This window comes from Podarcis gaigeae, assembly GCF_964106915.1.
Source record: "Podarcis gaigeae genome assembly, chromosome: 4".
Classification (NCBI taxonomy): Eukaryota; Metazoa; Chordata; class Lepidosauria; order Squamata; family Lacertidae; genus Podarcis; species Podarcis gaigeae.
In genome coordinates, this window is record NC_139677.1 from 53,796,715 (window position 1) to 53,820,583 (window position 23,869).

The 23,869-nt window shown below is 42.1% G+C and overlaps 1 protein-coding gene across 3 annotated transcripts in view; it reads left to right on the forward strand.

Annotated features, from left to right (window-relative positions):
• Positions 1-22,925, forward strand: part of KCNJ6 (potassium inwardly rectifying channel subfamily J member 6) — a 103,637-nt gene extending 80,712 nt beyond the window's left edge. For all 3 annotated transcript variants that reach the window (XM_083734794.1, XM_083734795.1, XM_083734796.1), the window contains 2 exons: positions 1,294-2,211; positions 22,085-22,925. In XM_083734794.1, the coding sequence (XP_083590920.1) occupies positions 1,294-2,211; positions 22,085-22,410 (1,244 nt within the window). In that variant the 3' untranslated portion in view covers positions 22,411-22,925. The remainder of the gene's footprint in view (positions 1-1,293; positions 2,212-22,084) is intronic.
• Positions 22,926-23,869: the final 944 nt, after the last annotated feature.

Sequence of the window (23,869 nt, forward strand, 5' to 3'; positions counted from 1 at the left end):
CCTCTTTTCCCTTTCCCAAATGTTTTTGCAGAGGTTGCCATACACACTTGAGCCAGCATGCCTGGCAACCTTCATAAAACATTTTGGGAAGATTTTTAAAAAAGAGATCCAACTATTCCTTTCTCACTGTCTAGTAAGTCGGAGAGGGGGGAGAAACAGTAAGTGACCAGGCATCACATACCATGATGAGAAGGGAATGGGTTCCTTTTTTTATCTCCCACACACCAACGAAATTTTTCACAGAAGTTGGAGAAGAAAAAGAAACCTATTTGTTCCCTATCCAATACCAATGCCTGTTGAACAGTGATAAGTGTCCAGAGTAATCTGGGAGGGAAAAGGAACATTAGTGGGCTCAAGTCTCAAGGGCTGTGTTCCTAGCTTGGCATTGTGGAGTTCAATCATGGCAGCAGAAAAGGCTTGGCCGTAAAAGTGGTACCCTAACTACCAGACCTCCATGCCTATTTCAGTAATTAGTGTTTGTGAGCTTTTCACCTCTACCCTGGAGTGGTACATTTCAGGTTTACCAACCCACGTGGAATTTATGAAGACTAGGTATGTTTATATATACAGTGCTACCTCGGTTTAAGAACAGTCCTGTTTAAGAACGATTCAGTTTATGAACTCCACAAAACCTGAAGTAGTGTCCCGGTTTGCGAACTTTATCTCAGACTTAGAACAGAATCCAAACAATGGAAGGGCACCGGCGGTGGGAGGCCTCATTAGGGAAAGCATGCCTCAGTTTAAGAATGGTTTCGGTTTAAGAACAGACTTCCGGAACGGATTAAGTTCGTAAACCGAGGTACCACTGTATGAATGCCTGTACATAGGATGCATTCATGAAGAAACTGACAACATATATATGATTGAGTATAGAAAACAGAATAAGGAAATGGGAGAAAGAAGCGATTCCCATATATGTAGGTGGTAAGCATGTTTATTTATTTATTTTTTGACCGTCTGTCATGCAGGTGCAATAAAAAAAAGGGCTAACGCAATTTCAGACAGGATTTCAGCAGGAAGTCACTGACTGAAAACAAAGTAATAAGGCCACCTCATAACTTTTGCAGGTGCAAACAGTATGGAAAGTGGGTTCAAGTATAACCGCCCTGATGCTATAATGAGCACAAATCATCTTGAATGCACAATTAAATGGATGCATGGAAGGATCCTTAGTTATCAATGACAAAAGCATTGGTTGTTTCATGCATGGGGTATTGTGAATATCAAGGTGCTGATTAATCAAGTTTATGTATGCACATCAGTATTTATGCTCTCTTTTTTCTTTCCTGTCAGCTAATGTGCTGGAAGGAGACTCAATGGAGCAGGACGTGGAGAGCCCTGTTACAATCCATCCACCTAAGTTGCCCAAACAAGCCAGGGAAGATCTGCCGAAGCACTTAAAAGAATGTACCAAGAGGAAAATCCAGAGGTATGTTAGGAAAGATGGAAAATGCAACGTCCACCACGGAAATGTGAGAGAGACTTATCGTTACCTGACTGACATCTTCACAACCTTGGTTGACCTCAAATGGAGATTCAACCTTTTTATTTTTGTCATGGTATATACTGTGACGTGGCTTTTCTTTGGATTCATCTGGTGGCTAATTGCTTACATCCGAGGAGATTTGGAGCATATAGGGGACAAGAAATGGACCCCATGTGTCAGTAACCTCAATGGGTTTGTTTCCGCCTTTTTATTCTCCATAGAGACAGAAACCACCATTGGGTATGGTTTTCGGGTCATCACAGACAAATGTCCTGAAGGAATTATCCTGCTTTTAGTTCAGTCTGTTTTAGGATCTATAGTCAATGCTTTCATGGTTGGCTGCATGTTTGTGAAAATATCCCAGCCCAAGAAGAGGGCGGAAACCTTGGTGTTTTCTACCAATGCCGTAATTTCCATGCGAGACGGAAAGCTGTGTCTGATGTTCCGTGTTGGGGACCTTAGAAATTCACACATTGTGGAAGCATCAATACGAGCCAAGTTGATCAAGTCAAAACAGACAAAGGAGGGGGAATTTATACCACTCAACCAGACAGATATTAATGTAGGTTATTATACAGGGGATGATCGTCTGTTTTTGGTTTCACCGCTGATCATCAGCCATGAAATAAATCAACAGAGTCCATTCTGGGAGATTTCCAAAGCTCAACTGCCCAAAGAGGAATTAGAAATTGTGGTCATCCTAGAAGGAATGGTGGAAGCAACAGGTAATGTTTTCTCAGGTTCAACTTTTTCATAACATGTCATTTTTAAAAGGTGCATAAGCATTATGAAAAAGGTAAGATATAATCAGAGAGAAAATACAAGATGCTAATCTTCTCCAGTTTTGTCCCAGTGAGTGTCTTCCAGCCTCCAAAAAAATGTAGGTTGAGCAAAAGGTTCATTCTTGAAAGGTGATGATGCAAGCAGGAAAAATAACAACTTGGAGTAGGGTTTAGAGGGCACTGGATCTTTTTGAAGTTCTAAAGTAAATGGAGTGTGTGGTGGGGGAGAGAAAAAAGTTGCTTCTTTCTTCCCCAAGACCTGCAATCCACCCATCACTGTTTGATGCTCTGACTCATTGCCCGGTGAGGACAAATTCTAGGTGAGATTCAGGGCAGCAAATTAGCTTTCTTTGAGAACTGTTGTGCTAAATTATTTGCTGATGCCCACCTGGTGGTTCATTCTGCCAGGAAAAGAAAAGCATTGCTTTAACTTCACTTCATCACAGGAATCAGATACTCTTTTGCTACAGACTATGCATTATTAGGTTTAGAATCCAAAGCATGCTCTGGTTAATTGCAAGCTCAGGTCAATTCAATATTCACATTTGGTTTAATCTCGGTTCAAAGAGAGAATCACATTTTCAGACATTTCCACATTTAGCTAGCCCCCCAAACATCCCTAAACATCCAATAATAATAATAATAATAATAATAATAATAATAATAATAATAATAATAATAGATAAAAACATCAAACATTAAAAACTTCCCTAAACAGAGCTGCCTTCAGTTGTCTTCTAAAAGTCAGATAGGAGCAGAAACCACAGTTGCAGTGGGGGATGCTGACTGAAAATCCAGAGCAGATTTCTAAGCCATAGCCTTTCTCTTGCTCCCCAGACAGCCACCACATGTAGTTCATGTCATGCTTCTATTTCATGGCATTAAGAAAACACACGGGTGCCATAGCAATGAGAATGCTTCTTCTGTTTTTATTATTACTATTGTTGTTGTTACAGAATCACAACTGCCATCTTTGGGAAGAACTAGGCTAACTTTACCCCCTAGGGAAACTCAATTTGATGAGCCATAGAGCCTACTGATTATGTCAGAGAAACAGGCGCATTCGCAAACAAGAAAGAAAACCAAGTGACCAAAATCATAAAGGGAGAGGCTGGCCTGGATAGACTGATGGATCTGACACTGCAAAAACAGGAGGCACAGCCAGGGCCACTGCAAACTGTTCTCTCCAAATAAAAGACATTAATAGGCATTGGGAACCCAGAAGTGCATTTCATCAAAAATTCATCAAGGCAGAGTGCAGGAGAATAATGGTACAAACCAGGTGTGTGCACAGTAAAAGGAAAGGCAGCTACAAACAAACCCTGCTAAATGTCAAGGCAAAGGCACAGGTGACCAGTCAAGATAGGCACATTGCAAATCCATGTTGCTTTGAGAACATTGGCAACAAGAAATAAAATACAATCCTAAATCTGTAGCTCAGAAATGTTAATGGTGATTACCATGATCTATAATGATTAATTGGACATAATTCTTTGGTGGCTTACATAACATAAGACCTATAATAAAACTGGGAAAGTGTGAATAATAATCAAGTTTACAGCAAGATGTCTTATCCATTTAAATCATGCACAATTAGAGCAGATTAAGCAGACTAACAACCCAACCCCAACACCTTCACAAGTTATCCTGTGAAGTGGAATATTACTACAGTTGTCTGCTTCTCTGTCTGTCTGTCTGTCTGTCTGTCTGTCTGTCTGTCTGTCAAAGGAAGGTTGTCTTCCAGGCCCTGCTGGTGCTACTTACAAATAGTCCCATTTTTCAAAAAAAAATGCAAACTTTAAAAGAACACATTTATCTTTTGGACTGCCAACCCCACAGAGAAGTTCAGCTGGACGGAGCTGGGTCTATCCGCCAAACTGTCTGGTTCAGTAAGGTTTGGCAGACTTTATTAGAGAGTAGTCTACCTTGAATATAATTGGAAGCCAAACTTTGGCTTAGCATGAATGAGTGAGCATGCACTGCTGGTGCACAGTGGGACAATCCTGGCCACTTTGTTCCTTTCCCACTCCTGTTGTTGCCATGCTACCAGGAGCTCAGTCATAGTTTGGGGTTCATGGTTTGTCTCATTCCAAACAAGCCACAAGCTGTAACCAAGGCTTTACAGCTCATGGTTTGGTTAGAATGAGACAAACCATGAGTTCAGACATAATGCTAAGTCAGACCATGGCTTAGCTCCCTGGCACACATGGCTTCAGTGAGAGGACTGCTTAGCATGTTCCCACTTGTGTGTTGCTTGTAACCAAATCAGCCCAATCGAGTTCACAGTTGTGTGTTGCTTGTAACCAAATCAGCTCAATCAAGGAATCCAAGAGTGTAGTTTTTGTCATCAACAACGGAACTAGAAGCTGATGTGTGTGCCTGCCATCCACCAACTAAAGCAATCAAGTTTTGTTGTGATTCCACGTGTGAGAATTTGAACCATGTGTAGCCACAGGGGGTTATGGACACTCTTTCCACCCTGCTTTCCGTACTATGTCAAAAACATTTTTGTTTGCTTAAAAATAAGATAATTACATGTGAGATTTTTTTTTTAAGGCTCAAATTACTCTTTAAAAAAAACTGTATAAAAGTAATTTCTTTATAGCTAATCATCTAAATCTGTTTGAAATTTCATTTATGTTTCTGACAGATGAACAGCTCGAGCTGTAATGTTTGTAGAAGGGTTTGCGGTTACATAAAAAGCATGCTCACCAGCTGTGGAAAATGTGTTTGGAAAGCAGTAAACTGTGCACACAGACCGTTATTTAGATACCAAATGAGGCCATCAAATAGATTGCCACCTTACAAAGCTGGCTCGACTTTTAACTATCTCCCTGTTGACTGATGGATTATTGTCCCTTTAACAGTGTGCTAATGAATGACTTCGGTTGTTCTCTACCATCAGAGCTATGTGTCCTCTGTGCTTTAAAAAGCCATAAGTTTCACATCAAGGTAACTCAAATTCTATAATCTGTATGCAGTTAAGCACAATTTCACATTTGCATAACGACCCTCTGAGGGTCATCTAGTTCAACCCCCTGCAATGCAAGAACTCTTAGCTAGATCATAGAATCATAGAATTATAGAGTGAGGAGCAAGAAGCTATGTAGAGCACTGAAACGCTTCCCAATGGATACTGAAATTCCCACAAATTGGGGAGGTTCCCCATACTGTGCCTATTTTCCTGCCAATAAAAACGAGAAACCTGCTTTTTTAAAAAAGGAAAAGTAGAGTCTCACAGTATACGAAAATTCTGTACCAGGAGTAAGTTCACCTTTTTTTCTGCACAGAAATGTAATGTCTGCAAATCTTATGATACCTCTCCCCACTAATAATTGCCCATCCTGGCACCCAACTTTTCAATCAGATCTATTCTAACTAAACTATAAAATCTTTGGCAGACCTGACTTATCACATTATTATTTTTCATGGAATTAGATATAAAGAACACCATCATTATGACTGGGTACAATGAATAGCAGACAGTCTTAAAAACATAAAGTGTGGATGAAAAAACCTGTGGCTTGGCAGAGATGGTTGGACTACAACTCCCATCATCCCCTGACTATTAGCCTTGCTTGCTGGGGCTGATGGGAGCTGGAGTCCAACAACATCTGGAGGGGCACTAGCTTCTCATCCCTGAATTCTAAACCAGTACTTAGGCTTGCGGCCGTCATGTTTCAAATCTGATTCTGTATTATCACTGTGTGAGGTATGTCTTTTTGTGGATCCTGTTACTTCAACATTCAGCGTTCTTGCAACATTCTTTAGAATTTGAAGAACTGGCAGTGTTTATTTCAACTTTGTGACATGCCAAATAGCATAGCTATTGATTCCTAATACTGTGATATAAATGGCTTAACAACAGCGGCAGCAAGAAAAAGAACAACTTATCTTTCTCTTCCACCAAGGAACTTAAAGACAAGTTAATTTTGCTACCAAATTTGAAGGTCATAAATACAGATATTCTGGTGAAAGCATCTGAATTAGAAATAGAAAGAAGAAGAAAAGCTTCTACAATATATCCAGAGCAGCAGAATTTTCCACTGATTTAAGTATCAGGGTATTTAAACACTGCATATCTGAAACCCAAACAGTGCAAGTGGAGTGAATAACTGTCAAAAGATTCAGGTCACATTTTCAGAGGAACATTTTAAAGAAAGAAAATAAACTGTCATTTCAGAAGTGTGTGTTGATTATAACTCCCCCCCCCCCAAAAAAAAGACCTATGAAATTGCTAAGCAGAACACTGCTTCCCATCTGCTAAGATCTGGTCAGGTGGCTTGAATGCAGCCATCTGCACTTACAAATGAGCTTGCTCAGGTATACCAAGCATCTGGAAGGGTGGACATCTATTAATATGAACACTCCCCTACAGTAGCTTAAGAGAGCTGGTAGCATCCAGAACAGAATGTTTGGTGAGCTGAAGTGGACCTCCCTGGGAAAGGCAAGAGACCCACCATTTTGCCTATTACCAGCAGAGGAAAACAAAGCCCTGGAAGGAGAGGCAGAAGCAGATTCCTAGCTCTGAAGACTGGAAAGACATTCTTACAATCTGACAGGGCATGGTCTTTCCTGTAATGGAACAAGGTCTTTCCTGTAATGGAACAAGGGGGCTCATCTCTCCCCCCAGCACCCATGAGATCAATCTCCCACTGCTATTTTACCTGAAAGACCAGCCCCGCTGGGTAGCACCCAACTCTGTGCCTAAGAGTATTTCCAAGGACATGAGGGCAGTTAATGTCACAGTCCCACCATTGTTGTATTTTCTTCCTATCTCTCTTCCCTTCCCCAGCTAAGCTGATTTAGGATTCTGCAGCCATTCCACCAGCATAACAGCAGCAATGCCAGGCACCATCAACAACATCTTTCTGGCACAAAGTTAAAACGTATCTCTTCTCCCAGGTATTTGACAGATCATGACAAGTTGGTTGATGGCCCACTGGATGAAATGTTCTTGCTGCTGAGGTCTTAGTTGTTTTTCTGCTGGGTTTGTTTGTGGCTCTTTGGAAAAGCTTTATTGAAATGTGTTGCTTTTTAGCTTTTAACATTTTTGCAAATCACTTAAAGGCCTTTTTGATGTAAGCAACAAATAAGTCAAATAAATAATCATCATCATGTCCAGACCTAGTATACATTAAGCATAGGATTCCTTGGCCCAAGCAGAATACCTGAAAACACACAGAAATTGTAGGTAGCCATGAAATAAAACAAAAAAGTAACAATGTGATAAAACCTCATTGAAATGTACTAGAATTTTATTCTGACTTAATGCCATCAGGAATTGTTTTCCCCCTCCACAAAACAAGGGTGGGTGCACTCTGTGTTTCAAACATATTTTGTTTCAGAGGTGAGCAGAACCCACTTTGTTTGACAATTTCTTTCAAAAAGCTTTTACTGCAGGTAAAAGATAATTGAGGTGTTTAAGAGCTAGAGCAAGACAGTAAGTTCTGATTGATTATGACAGAGATTTGGCTCTGAGCTTTTCCTGATAGGCAGTGATGGATGCCAAAGTCCCATTAAGTTTATAGAAAGGAAAAACTTTATGTTTATATTTTATTTTATTTTGCGTAATCTCATTTAAATCTTATGGTCCATTTATACCCTGTAGATTTCCTTGGATTTGAAATGCGAATAATCAAATCAAATAACAAATCTGCCACTTATGTCAATGATAACATTTTCAATACCATTGCATCATAGCTATGGGTCCCCCTCCAAATTAAAAATAAAATTCTGGGATTTCAGATTTTTCACACTGCTACTTGCAAACTATTATATTGTTGCACACTACCCCAATATCTCAGTAGTACAAAATTCCAGAGGTTCCAGGCGCTTACCCAGGGTTTGTGTTTCCTTTGGAATGAGGGATAACAGAGACTGGGGCGTCTTTATGCTATGTGGTTTATTTACACATATATACAACTTGAGCCTACGATGGAGAGGTTCACAGCATTAATACCCCAAGATGATCTTGCTTCTCCCAAAGCCACAGCCTTTGATTCCAGCAGAAATCAAGCATAGCTCTTATCTCAACTCTGGCCTTTGTCTTTCTAACTACCAGCAAATTGAAGGAGGGAGACTCATCCATTTGCTTTCATTTCCTTTGTTACTTAATGCTCCATAGTTAGAGGACCATTACCTCACCAGAAAGCTAGCCTGGCTATTCTAGGAATTGAATCCATTAAAAGGGGGCTCAATCATACAACCTATCCCTCCCCAAAACTCACAGCAGTGTGTGTGTGTGTGTCTGTGTGTCTGTGTGTCTGTGTGTGTGTCTTCGTCTTCCTGACTTGTGTGGAAGGCGGCTAGAATTTAAGTAAGTCACAATCTAAGGAAGAGGAAAAAGAAACTTTTTCAGTGGATTATTGTCCCGCTGACTTAAGACATCTCAACTGCCTCATGGTCATGCTAGATAGAAATGTGTCCCTTTGCAGAACAAGTGGAGTGTGTGTGTGTGTGTGTGTGTGTGAGATAGATAGATAGATAGATAGAGAGAGAGAGAGAGAGAGAGAGAGAGAGATGTATTCATTCTCATTTTATAGCTTCTGGGCACCATTTTTATTTAGCCTAGCTGTAACTAGGCTCCCAGACTGTAGTGTGACAATGAATTAAGGCCTAGATTCATAGTTGGCAATACCTTCATAATAAGAACTCCAGACGTTTTGGAAGAGAATATTAAACGTGTTAGAAGCACAATCTTAAAAAAAATAAAAATTATAGTATTCCTTTTCCACCTACACAACATCCACCTTAATCATCTTACACCCACATAACTGGCTCGACTTCAATGACACTGTCTCCTCTGCTAGCTTAAGAAACTGTTATATATTTCCATGATAGCTGAAAATGAACAATTTTCAAGTCAAGTTGTTAAATTCTACATGCTTGGAACAGTGTGTGGGTGTTGTATGGATTGGCATAGAGGACTGAAGAAATCACCCCCCTCCTGGGTGCACACACACACACACACACACACACACACACACACACACTTCTGATGACAAGCTGCTTGTTTACTTATAGGCTTGAATAAAGGCTTTTACTGCATAGCAGTCTTTAGCTAAGAAAATTGTATGTAACATCAAGATCAATAGTTTCAAATGCAATTTAAAAGTTTAGTGGGATCAATAGGATGCCCCTGTCCCTGTGGATCCCTTTGGCAAATGTGCCAAAGTTGGAACTCAGGCTCAGTAGTCCTGTTAACTTATGCCAGCTATGTTTGAAACGTAGAAGCAATCAGATGTGTTGGGCCAACAAAATGGTGACTTCCATTGACAGTGTTTCTTTCCAGGCCACTTCCATGTAATCTCTTTTGAACATTATCAGCACTGGGGTGGGAGTAACCACACTATGGTTACCAGAGTGTGAGGGGTATTTTAATGACTCCCAATCTGTTAACTTTAGTGGCTTGGATGCTGGGTTGCCCGTCCATGAAGAGCGCCTTCTGTTTACAGAAGGGTTCTAATCCACCGGAGGCTCCTATCTGTGGCATGGGAAAAGTGGTTTTTGCTAATTTCTCCTCCGTAGCACCACCATCCATGCTGTTCTGGGGGGTTCCCTGGCCCTCTGGAGCAGATCTGCAGAAGAGAAAGGGGAAATTGATAAATAGCACCTCCCCTCATTTGAACCAGAGCATAATTCCAGTCATAGAAACCTGGATTCCAAGTCATTGTCTTAATACCACCTGCCGCTGTTCTAATTGTATTTGTTTTTATTACACTGCTTATAGTCTATTGTTAGCTAACTTGAAACATTCATCAAAAGGGAGAATATAAACACTTAAATAAATAAATAGCCATTGAAGGTACAGTGGTACCTTGGTTCTCGAACGGCTTGGCTCCCAAACAAATCAGCTCCTGAATGCCACAAACCCGGAAGTGTTCCAGTTTGCAAACGTTTTTCAGAAGCCGAATGTCCGACTTGGCTTCCGCGGCTTCCAATTGAGTGCAGGAAGCTCCTGCAGCCAATCAGAAACCGTGCCTTGGTTTTCAAACTGTTTCGGGAGTCGTACAGACTCCCGGAATGGATTAAGTTCGAGAACCAAGGTTCCACTGTTGGTGAGAGCCAATTGGTACCCACTTGCTTGCAGAGTAAACCCAATAGTGTATTACTAAACAGTATGAAATGAAACTGATGTTCTGATTATTTCTGCACCAGAAGTCATGACACAACTGACTAGAGTGATGTGTAAAAGTAAAGGTAAAGGGACCCCTGACCATTAGGTCCAGTCGTGGCTGACTCTGGGGTTGTGGCCGAGGGAGCCAGCGTACAGCTTCCGGGTCATGTGGCCAGCATGACCAGAGCAGCGCACTTGCACTTTGATGTGCTTTTCAACTGCTAGGTTGGCAGGAGCAGGGACCGAGCAACGGGAGCTCACCCCGTCGCAGGGATTTGAACCGCCGACCTTCTGATCGGCAAGTCCTACGCTCTGTGGTTTAACCCACAGCACCACCCACATCCCAGAGTGATGTGTAGTATGGAACAAATCAATAGCACACTATCATGTTGGAGTTTTTGTCCCTGATATGCTCTGTAAGTGGCATTAAAGCAGCACATGAAACATTGCTACAATACTCAAAATTCACACAATTTGCTAATAAATGTTGAGCACACAACAATAACTGGAACATATGCAAAAAAAAAAAATTGCAATCAAAAGTATGGGTAACTGTATCCATCATCTCAAGGAGGAGATCTTATAAGGCTGGTATTAAACCTTTCTCACTGCTTTGTTCACATAATCTTAGCAGACAGCACATCAGCATCTCATGGTAATTTGTTGTTCAGTTTCACCATATGCTTATTATAGCTTGATCTGATCTATCCATCATTTCCTACTTATTCTCTTGCAACCACGTCTTAACTGTCCCACTGCATCTCTGAAGTCTGCTAATTGTCTCCTCCCTGCTGACAGTTAAATTTCCTTTACCACCTCTCAGATGACAAAGGTAATTTTCACGTTATGATAATCAATCCATGTCAATAACTACGGGAAAATACCAAATACCGTAAGTTCTATGGTATAGTTCAGATTATGTTTTTGTTGTTGATTAGTTGTTTAGTTGTGTCCGACTCTTCGTGACCCCATGGACCAGAGCACACCAGGCACTCCTGTCTTCCACTGCCTCCTGCAGTTTGGTCAAACTCATGCTGGTAGCTTTGAGAACACTGTCCAACCATCTCATCCTCTGTCGTCCCCTTCTCTTTGTGCCCTCAATCTTTCCCAACATCAGGGTCTTTTCCAGGGAGTCTTCTCTTCTCATGAGGTGGCCAAAGTATTGGAGTCTCAGCTTCAGGATCTGTCCTTCCAGTGAACACTCAGGGCTGATTTCCTTAAGAATGGATAGGTTTGATCTTCTTGCAGTCCATGGGACTCTCAAGATTCTCCTCCAGCACCATAATTCAAAAGCATCAATTCTTCAGCAATCAGCCTTCTTTATGGTCCAGCTCTCACTTCCATACATCACTACTGGGAAAACCATAGCTTTAACTATATGGACCTTTGTTGGCAAGGTGATGTCTCTGCTTTAGGAAGTCATTATTTTAGCTAAACTGAAGTTCCAAAAATTCTAGGTCTTTTTGTCCACTGAGGATTCCTGAAGTCCTGAAAGCACAATATCAGTAACAATGGAATCCAGTGCCAAAGTTCAATGAAATTACATGGGCCACAGAAAACTCTTCTATCTGTCTACATGCATCCATTAGCTATTTACTGTGACAACAGAAAATGTCTGTAATTATTCTAACTGCTAAGAGAGGAAACAGTTGACAATAGGATCATCCTGTGAAATTGATTGGCAGTTTTCTCTCATAAAGTGCAGATCCTCCTCCTCCTCCTCCTTGTCTTCTTCTTCTTCTTCTTCTTAAATCACACTGAGGAATTTTTAATCAAAGAACAACACTTTAATCAATTAACCACACCAATCAATTCATTAAATCTTGCAGCCCTTTTATTTTCACATAGTACTGACAGGATAATGTCAGGATAATGAAAAATAGACAAGTTCAGCCATGGGTTCAGAATGCCAACCCCTATATCAACACTTCCCAAATTAGCATTGCTTTGGCAACGATAATAAAAGCACAGAGAAAGATACTATGCAATTGCTTGACTTCTGTTGTCATTAAGAACAATGCTGTCTGGAGTTGGGTTGCGATGCGCTCCCTTTCTTAAGAAAACAGAGGAATAGCATGAAAACAGCTTCTTCTCCAGAGCGATCTCGGCCCTGAATGGGAAGCCTGGACTTTGAAAGTCATCTAATCTTCCTTGCTGTATTATACTGTATTGTTTTAATTAGTGTTTTTATAGTTGTTTTGATTTTGTGTGGAGTGCCCTACCTGGGTGGATGGAGCAGCCAAGTAATTTCATTGTCCCCAAGAGGGGGCAATGACAATAAAGATATTATTATTATTATTATTATTATTATTATTATTATTATTATTAGCACAATAAATACTAGCTAGCACCAAAAAAGGGGACAATGTTTTCTCTTATGCCTTCTCTGTTAAGTACCACTAATAACTGTCAAGTTCATTCTCCCAAGCCCTGCTCAGTTTGAGTGAGTGTTGCAGGTGGAAGTGCTGTCTAGTATACTCACCATTACATACATACATACATCATGTTATTTGTATGCAGCCTTTCCATAGGTACAACGAGTGCTTTTTTCTTGGGGGCGGTGCAGGGATACGCATACCACTAAACATTTTGTTAATCTTCGTACTTTTGTCCATTTACTGTATTTATTTTTCCCAATTTGAACTATAAAATGGTTATTTTCTTGAGTCAAAGTGAGAGTACCCCTAAACATTTTTTTTAGAAAAAAAAGCACTGGGTACAACCATGCACAAGGCGGCTTACAGCATGAAAAGATTTGCATTACAAATATAATAAAAGTAGTCATAACAATAAGCACATCAAAAAGCACACAACCAAACTGAACCATTTCCACATAAATCATAAGATCTAAAATAAAGATGCCAAAGATTATTTTAGTAACATCAACAACCCCGTCCCACCCACTCCGCCCCCCAACAATTAAAAAAAAACCTAACCAACACCTCAGCCCAATAGTCTGTTCTGCAGCCTCATCTTTTGTAGCTGGAGTCAGTCAGGGCCCTCCTCTCCAAGGCCAGGTAGCCAAAAGGCCTGCAGGGCAGGAAGCAGGTCCTCCAGGACTCACAGCCAAGATGGTATTGCCAATTGAACTCAAGGGGTCTTATGTTTAAGTAGGCATATCTAAGATTGTGCTGATAGTAATTTTCACTGTCTACAACACCTATGTAGACAAGGTGGCTATGGCAACAATCTCAGTGTTCCTTAGGTCATGGGTCGGCAAACTAAGGTCTGCGGGCTCCATCAGGCCCAAGTGCCTTCTGGATCCAGCCCACGGAGAGTCCGGGAATCGCCACATGGATCAACAGCACACACGTTCTTTTCCTCTCCCTCACACGGCGGCAGTGGCAGCGCCTCCTCCCTCCCTCCCTCCTGGCTTCTCCTTGCCCTGCCTAAAGGAGGAAGGGAGCTGGGCTTTGTTGGTGCCAGCAGCAGCGCTTGAGCGACCGCCATTTTAAGAAGCCCCTCTCCGGAGCCCTTTCACCTGCCACTCATCGTCCCGCCGCCTCCACCAGCCCCTGCCGCTTGCAAGACACAGGTAAGCAGCCACCGGGGCTCGTGGTGCTCTTGCATCAAAAGAATATAGTCTGGCCCCCCACAAGGTATGAGGGACAATGGACCAACCCCCTGCTGAAAATGTTTGCTGACCCCTCCCATAGGGAGCGATCATCTGAAGGTGCTTCCATATGTTTTCTAGACTGCTTTTCAGCTTCCCCTAAAATTTCTTCCAAATTATTTGGAATGGTTGCGCTGAAGCCAACGTGAGAGGAACAGGGGCCTGAATCAGGGCCAAAGGGTGGAATAAGCTTTTATGAAAAGAGCCTTGTGCTATCTGGATTCCCGCCAGAGAGTTGGAGAGAAGATGAGACAGAATTCATACAGAAAAATAAGGCAGGCAAGAGGCCTCCTCAATCCATGTTTCACTGATGGTAGAGGAAATTAAGACCCTCTTCCCACCTCGCCACATTACCCCCCCACACATACAGAAGCAGGAGCACTTGTGTCAATCTAGCTGCTTTCATGATATTATGCTGCATTCTTCCCAAAGAAAGTCACTTGGTGCAATCCTAGGCATGGCTGCTCAGAATTAAGTTCCACCAAGTTCAGTGGGATTTACCGTATTTTTCCTTCTATAACAAGCATATTTTTTCTTCTAAAAAGGAAGAGGAAATGTCTGTGCGTGTTATAGAGCGAATGTGTGGTCCCTGGAGCCGAAAAATCATGCAAAAATCAAATCGCGGCGCTGCACGCTGCACGGAGAAGCGAAACCTGAAAAGAGGAAGCGGCTGCTTTCCTGCATTCTGCCTCAGGGTCTTACTGCCCACCCTCCTCTGTTTCGTTGCTGTGTTTGCTGAAACGGAACAAAGAGCAGGGAAAGCCCCTCCCCTCCAGGCAAGCTCCGGTGCTGCTGGGGGAGAGGGAGAGAGAGGGGAGAAGGGAGAGAGAGAGAGGGGGGGAGGGGGAGGGAGAGAGGGGGGGGAGGGAGAGAGAGAGGGGGAGGGAGGGAGGGAGGGAGGGAGAGAGAGAGAGAGAGAGAGAGAGAGAGAGAGATGGCTGGCTTGGGTGGGGGGGGAACTTTTGCCTTTCTCTCCTCCCTCCCGTTAAATCCCTCTCCTGCATTCTTAGCCAGCTGCTTCTCTGCACACCCCTCTAATGTCCCTTCTTTGTTTTTCCTTCGCTCCCCACTTAAAATGTGGTTACAAAGCATGGATCCTCAGGATCTTTGCATTGGGTCACCCCAAATTCACCATCAGATCACATAGCATGTCCATGGCTACAGCCTGCACCAAAAAAATCACGCACCCACTGTTGCCTGGGGCTGCAATGGTGCAAAAATGTGGTTAAAAAGCATGGATCCACAGGGATTCTCAGGATCCTTGCATTGGGTCACCCCAAATTCACCATCAGATCACATAGCATGTCCATGGCTACAGCCTGCCCCCCAAAAATCACGCACCCACTGTTGCCTGGGGCTGCAATGGTGCAAAAATGTGGTTACAAAGCATGGATCCACAGGGATTCTCAGGATCTTTGCATTGGGTCACCCCAAATTCACCATCAGATCACATAGCATGTCCATGGCTACAGCCTGCCCCCCCAAAATCACGCACCCACTGTTGCCTGGGGTTGCAATGGTGCAAAAATGTGGTTAAAAAGCATGGATCCACAGGAATTCTCAGGATTTTGGCATTGGGTCACCCCAAATTCACCATCAGATCACATAGCATGTCCATGGCTACAGCCTGCCCCCCCCAATCACATACCCACTGTTGCCTGGGGCTGCAATGGTGCAAAAACGTGGTTACAAACCATGGATGCACAGGGATTCTCAGGATTTTTGCATTGGGTCAGCCCAAATTCACCATCAGATCACATGTCTGTGGCCACAGCATGAAGCACAAAAATGATACATCCACTGTTTCATTCAGAATGTTTTTTCCCTTGTTTTCCTCCTCTAAAAACTATGTGCATGTTATGGTCAGGTGCGTGTTATAGAGCGAAAAATACGGTACTCCCACATATATGCGTATGGGGTTGGAGCCTCAGTGGCAGCACCAGGGGGGGGGGGGGAATATGGAGGGGTTCACAGACTGGGCAAAGTACAGCTGGAATGAGAGAACAGATTTCTTCCACATGTTAGTTTTCTGAAACAGAAATAATGATACGTTTCACATTAATGCTCCCACCCCAACATACCTTCATTATAGTAAGTCCCATTGTTGTTTTTTCATGGTGTTATCTTTCAAGTTAGCACATTTCAGATTACAACCTTACAGTGGTACCTCAGGTTAAGTATTTAATTCGTTCCAGAGGTCTGTTCTTAACCTGAACTGTTCTTAACCTGAAGCACCACTTTAGCTAATGGGGCCTCCTGCTGCTGCCGTGCTGCCGGAGCCTGATTTCTGTTCTTATCCTGAAGCACTATTTCTGGGTTAGCGGAGTGTGTAACCTGAAGTGTATGTAACCTGAGGTACCACTGTATTTTATTTTTTTACTTTGTGGTTCAGTTGTAACTTGTATGTGAGAAGTTTTTGCTGTTGTTATTGTTGTTTTATTTGTACCCTGCCAATCTGACTGGCCACCAAGGGTTCAAGTAATCAAAGGGATGGGGTGGGGGGAGTTAATGTCAGAAAGGTTGGTTGCTCCTCCCTTCACTCTTCTCTAGAACCATTTATTAAGTGACTAGGAAAGCTTGTGACAGACTCAGCCGGTCAACCACCTAGAAATATGTAAGGTGGCCAATCAAGCATTGCCTGGTGTCAGAACCCTTATGCTGTTATTATTGGCCCTGTGAACATAGTGCTGATTTGGTCTGATTCATCATTCTGAAGATATTGCCTTGCATTTAGAAGCGCCAAGTCCTTAAGACTGTGAAGACTGGCTTGAAAGTGTGCGAGCAATTGGTGATGAAACATGGAAGGCAGGGGAAGTGGGAAAAGGCAAGCAAGACTGGCAGTAACATTTTCCCCTACTGCATCCTACCTGCTTCTATTCATTTTTGGTGGCAAAACTGAAGCTAGTGTTAGGATGAAGTTTCTCAAATCGCTTTTGACTTGTTTTTGGGGGGGGACGGAGTTTGGGTCCCCAAAGGTAAGGTGGTGAGGAAAGCAAATTTCTTAAAGGATTCATAAAGGGCAGCTTTACCATTGCCAACAATGCAAGGGTGAGTTCTTCCTTTCCCCACTCCATCACACAACACTCTCTAGCACCTTCAGGTTGTAGGGGCAGTTGTCTTTCAGAGAAGCTTTCCTTCCATTACTGCTCTGCTCAGTGAGCAGAGCCTAGTAATCCTCAAGCTTCTGAGGATTCCGCTAGCCACTTTTTGAAAACCAGATAGTTCCCTTTCCTTCATTCTCTTCCTTTGCTAATGCCTCTCCTTGCTCCGCCTCCCTGGGGAACGCCGGCTTCCCACACTGCGATCATTTCTGAGCACACACCTCTTTGTCATTCATTTCCCTCACTTTAAAGCCGCAGTGTTGCCTCTGCGCTGCCTGACTGACCCTACTAAATGGCAAATTTCACCGCTTGCCATGTATCCAAACGATCTAGGGCGGAAGAGCACGTCTTTGCTTTATGCTACATTTCCAGACATCATGTCTCATTAACATCTGTCTGGTTGAACAAAGCACTTCGCTCCACGGAATTGATGAAAGCCAGGCAGGGGCTCCAGTAACGTCCTGAACCACAAACAGAAGAGGAAGCAGCCATGATGTGACACTGAGCTGAGGGCGCGTCTCTGGCTATTGATCTACAGTGGCCTCTTTAAACTAAGCACTCCCAGTTCCTGCATACAGATTTATACATGATGTGGAATTCACCTGTATGATATAATGAATTTGACATCTTGTCAACCCTCTCAGTTACCAAGTGTACCACAAATGTAAAAATGTTATTTAAAATAAAGGCAGCTGCAGCTACATACCATTTGTTTATTTAGTTAGGGGTTTTTTTAATAATAAAAAACACCCTACACCTTTCATAGGTGTCAGTACAAAACATATTATATATCTCATCATTTCCCCCTAACAAAATATTCAACCATTTTCCCAGACCTTTTTTGTAAACTCATGCTGATCTGTTTTATAGAGTTGCTGGTTTTAGTTCTATTTTAAGTATTCATTACTTAGTTGTGTTTTTAAGTTTATTGCAAGCAGTTCTGATAATGTTTTATTTGAATTATGAAGTAGGAATCTAAATAATAAATAAATAACTGTGCCAAGATTACATCAAATAGCTTTCAAGTGTTATTTAAAGTTCCTCCTTCTCCAAGGTATATTAACTCAGTTGGTTGTTTTTTTAAAAAAATAGTTTAATTTAATCTAGAAATAACAGGGCAATATGACAATCTCTAAAGAGTGACAAAAGTTACAGCTGAGTTGAAACAACTCATCCATGTTTGTATCTAGTGCAACCATTGTAGCAGAGCTCACCATGTCTCCTACTTTACAAAGGGCAGGCCTCCATTTCAGAGGGCTGCGTCAGAGGACAATCCTCTCTTTGTAGGAGTCCTCTGGTTAGGGTTGTCCAGTCCAAGGCCAGTTTAAAGAATCAGAAGAAGGGAGACAAGGGACTTGAATCTGCCTGTCAACAAACTGAAGAGAGAACATGGCACCTAGTCACAGTCTTCTCCACTCAGGGGAGAGGTAATCTACAGCCATCATTTCTAAATGTGCATCTTTATATATAAGTCACCTAATGCAGAACTGGTCCATTTTTATTGGTGGTGGATAAGTAGCCACCCCAATTGTGGAACCTATTTTGGACACATCTCAAAATGTCCATCTGTTTATGGTGGTGAAATCCAGTGACATTATATGTGATTACATGATCACACAGAGATCTCTGTATTCTCTGATTCATTGTCTTGGACCACTTGACTTTGTTCACTCCACAACAATGATAGGAACATAGGAAGCTGCTTTATAACGAGTCCGACCATTGGTCCATCTACCTTGGTATTGTCTACAGTAGCTGGTGGTGGCTCCTCCAAGGTTGCAGGGAAGGGACATTCCTAGCCCTGCCCAGAGATGCTGGGAGCTGACTGCCTGCAAATAAGTTGCTCTACCGCTGAGGTACGGCCCTTCCCCATGTAACTATGATAGTTGTCATCAGGTCACATCACCATTCAGCATGGAGTATTGTTGGCGGCATACCCTCACAGGAAATTGTTTAGAGAAGTCATTGTCAGTCATGGAGTTCAGAGGTGATGGCAGCAACCGTTCTTTGACACCAATTTGGCATTAGCTCCTCCGTGACCTCATCACCAACCATAGACTGATGCAGCCATTTTAGACGCGAAGGTGGATTTTAAGGGAACACTGGACATTTACCCTCTCCCCCCTTAAAAAAAATAGAATCTTTGATTTGAAAGAGGAGACATAAAAAATACCATAGTACTAATAGAAATACATTATTTAGTAAGATTATTCTTCCTGGCATCTCTAGCTGAATATTTCCTCTTCTGCATCTGGGGCTTTAAAAGGACAGTTAACTCACCACATTTTGCCTTTTGTATTCTCTTCTTCTTTGGAGTTCTTAAAAATGACTCCAGATCTCCTCCTGAATACATGAACCTGAAGTCCCGTTTGTTTCTCCCCACTGCTTTTCATTCCAAATGAGTTGGTTCAAAGTAAAAGATATCTTTGTTTATTCTCCAGGCCTTTTCCTTGCAAGGCAACATTTTTTTCTTTCATGGGATCACGTTAGGAGGAATACACACAAAGGGATGATGTGTCAGGACTCAAAATCCACATGGATTTTTCGGGGGGGGGGGAGCAGATGCAACTTACCTGAGGAATGTTCCACTTTGCAGGTGACAATGTATCTGAGATCTTATCTTGATCTCTGTTCCTGATATCATGCTCCTTTAGGTTTTAGAAATAGCAAGGCAGGAGTAATATGCTGCTGATCACACCCATTAAAACATTGAACATTATACATATAATGTGAGGAGCAATCTATTTATACATGCCACAAAGGCAACACCCTCCCCACTGCTACCTGTAGCCTATTGGTTTCAATAGTCTTTCTCAGACACTTGTCAGCCTGCGTACCCACCATATCATGCATTGAAAGCACATTTCCTCCCCAAATAATCCTGGGAACTGTAGTTTGCCCCTCACAGAGCTACAATTCCCAGAGTTTTCTACAGGCATATCCAGGCACACTCAGTTCCAGGATACATTCCATTCAGGCAAAACCACTCAAGGGTGCACAGTGGAGCCAGCTAGGGACATGATTTAATGATTTAGGAAGGAGCATGATTTGAGGAGAAGCCAAAGGCTGGCTAGACAGGCCTGGGCCTGGCTCCTGCCAAAGAACAATGACAGATGTACTGTCTTGTCAGTAAGGAAGCCAAGTTTTAGTCTAGCAAAGTGACAGCGTATAATCAGCAAAGGGAGAAGAGCAGAAATTAGTCCAGTTACCCAAGGAGCCCATAACGAAGGAAGAATCAAGCCAACTCCAGGGAGGGGCTTCAGGGTTCCTGAAATGTTTATCGGGGAGAAGGCCTGGGCTCAGGTTTCTGGGATCAGGAGCAGCAATCTAAAACTGCACATGAGCATGAAATTGTTCCAACAGTTGGCCCTGCCTACCCACCCGCCCGCCTGCCTGCCTGCCAGCGTTTCACTTCTATGATAATTCTTTTGAAGACATTACTTGAGAGTCCTTTTCAGGACAAAGACCAAGACACCAGAATGGTTGTTTTGGGACCCATTAGGAATCCTGTGTTAAACTTTTGGATGCAAATGTGTTATGTCCTCGAGATTTTCTGGAGCAACCTTCAAAGTTGTCTGATTCTGTAACTTTGAGGTTGCCTTTCCATTGACAGGCCTTTTGAAACAAAGACTGGTACAACAGGTGAGAGGAAATGATGCATGCTATAAGAATAGAAGTATAAATTTTTATACTTTTAAAGAAGTATGGTATTTTACGCTGCCAGGCTTATGCAGAAATTGAGAAAGAATGTTATGTGATAGTTTGCTGATCTCTCCTTTTTATTTTTTACATGGTTTCTATTATAAATATGTATAGTTGAAAAATGCTTTGTGTTTTTTAATGAAATTGTGGTATTTTTATAAATGCATAAATATTTGTCCAGAGACCTCAGGATGGGATAAAAACTAGATCCATGCCTTTAAAAACGAAGCATTGTGGATAAATGTCTCATCTTTACTTGAAAGTGATGGTAGATAATGAAGACTCAGGGAGTTAAACACTGTGGGTAGAAGCCAAGTGTGGTCCTTGTGCTCACAGAAGGGTTTTGATGGAGCAGAATCTTCCACTACGTGGGGCAGGGCATGGGCCCTACCTGAAAAAAATTGCTCCAGAAAATTCAGGGATCCTCTAAGCCACTGTAGATGCAGGAGCAGGGCAAGGGGGAATAGATGAATCTTATGGTTCAGGGACGTCCAACTCCCAAGAGACTGCAATCTGCTCCCAGAATTAAAGAACTAGCAGTGATCTACCCATAGGGGGAGGACCCAAAGTTGTTGAGCTTTTTTAGAGGGCCAGGGCAAAGTTAATGAGCTAATTTTAGGGGGGGCACCAAAGTTCTTGAGCTTCTTTGGGAGGGGGCATAAATTGCTCACCAAACAATAAACTGGGCAGCAATACCACCATCTTTCATTTTTGCGCAAATGAAGGACAGAGCGAGGGGCCAGGGCAGATATCACCCAGGGATCCACCTGCCAATCATGGTCAAGCGGTTGGACATCCCTGTTATAGCTCAATTCTTTTAGCAAAGGCATCCACTAAAACCATTAGCCTGGGGGCACCAAGTATATTCCACTTCTTCTTCATTTGGGAATTGGTAAATTACCATAATGATAAATAAGGTGTTTGGGGTTTTTTGTTTTTTAAAGGTCTCAAACGTTTTGCTAGCCATTTTCCAATGGGAAAATATTTGTTGAGTTCAACTGGGGAAGGGGGAGAGAATTGCACCGAAGAGAGAATTTTGAACTGATATCATAATACAGTAATGGAAAAAAGGGGAAAGGGATACAATAAAATTGGCCAGCTAAACTCACTATTATATCATTATTTTCACATACTAATAGGTTGTCAGTGCAGCAAATTTAGTGTTGCATATCTAGCATGACGTTCCTGTCCCTCATAGCTATGTGTGCACCATAGTTTTAACATACAACAGACCTGCTAGGAGCCATGTTGCTTCTGATTTCTCTTTCCTTTCTTCCCCAGGGATGACGTGTCAAGCCCGAAGTTCTTATGTTACCAGTGAGATCCTGTGGGGTTACCGTTTTACACCTGTTCTCACGCTAGAGGACGGATTTTATGAAGTTGATTACAATAGCTTTCATGATACATATGAGACCAATACACCATCTTACAGTGCCAAAGAACTGGCAGAGATGGCCAGCCGTGCAGAATTACCCCTCACTTGGTCTGTGTCCAGCCAATTAGACCAGCGTGCCGAAATGGATACTGAAGAGGAGACCAAGAACCACGAAGAACAAACTGAAAGGAATGGTGATGTGGCCAACTTAGAGAATGAGTCCAAAGTTTAGAACTTCACAGTGGGGACAGAGAACCACTAATCTTCCTTTAAAAGGGGAAAGAGGGAGGACCGATTAAGGTGTGACAAGCCTCCCTGCCCATAAGGCAAGCAAAGATTTGGGTTAAAGCTGCAATATCCCTGCAATGTTGCCATGTAATCTCTTATCCTTGTTCTATTTTTTCAGCTGGAGAGCTCAGTGTTCACACATGCAGGTGTGTGGTTTGGGGCTGGTTTCTAAGATAAAGGGCAGAAGTTTGTTAACCTGGGCCAAAAGCAAAACACAGTAACTGTAAGTGAAGTCCATTCACGTCCTGAGCTTTAACTCCAGTTTTTATATACTGTATTCTAAGACAGTTTTGAATGAGATGCCTGCATTGCAGCTTTTAGGCCCAAGGAGGTGAAGAGAAAGGTCTGAAATTCAATGAGATACTGTACATATGCCTTATGTATTTTCTTTCTCTTTCAGTTTAGTAATAAACCCAGCATGTACAAAAGTACTGTAGTAAAGAACCTCTAAATAATGTACATACGTGTGTAATTAATGTAGGTTTAGAGATATAATTTAGAAAATAATGGGATGCAAAAAACAAAACAAAAACCCAACCACCTATCATGAGGAAGGCAGTTCTCTTCTAACACCAGACGTTTATTAGAGTTTGGCACCCATTTATAACTGCCCCATGAATGCATGTCTATTTCCTCATTGTACCAGACTGGCAGTTGTTTAGAGTACCTCACTGTTTTCTTAAGCGATGATTTAGCTGACTCTAAAAAGCCATAGGTCTGGGGTGGGGGGATAAGGGCAGAAAAATTACAACACGATTCTTGATAAACTGTGAAACTGTTTACAAAACAATCGTTTTCTTTGTAATGTTATATGGTTAAAAAAAAAACACTTCTGGTTACTTGGGCAGGACAGGTAGAATTTAACTGTGGCAGATTCTTGTCCGAGGCAAGGATTCCTTTTGTATGACATTTGTCAATCAGAGATTTTGTGTCGGGCTATTAACCCTTTAAGTGCAATACTTTGGGAAACTTTGGTTTTCAAAACCATTCAGCTAAAAAAAACAAAAAAACACCTGTGTAATTTGCTATATCTATAGCTATATAACCTATATAAGCCATGAAAAGTTTTGAATGTTATACCATAGTTCAGCAGAGAACATTTCCAGCTGATGTTCTATCTGAAAAAAACAACTGGACTTCAGCTGGATTTCATTATCGTAATAGGTATTTCATATGTCTTGAATACTCCCTGCAAAGATCTGCCAGCATGTCAGCCTTGCACATGTGTCGTTTCTGTGATGTCAATGAGCACAATCTGTAGGCCTCATTCTGCCATCTTTACTTATAATGAGTAGTGCCTTAAGTGCTTTCCAGTGTTACATTCTCCCAGTGGTTGACAACTGCAAATGAGTAGATACAACAGCTACACAGCATCCCTGACCCAACTGCCACCAGTTCATGCA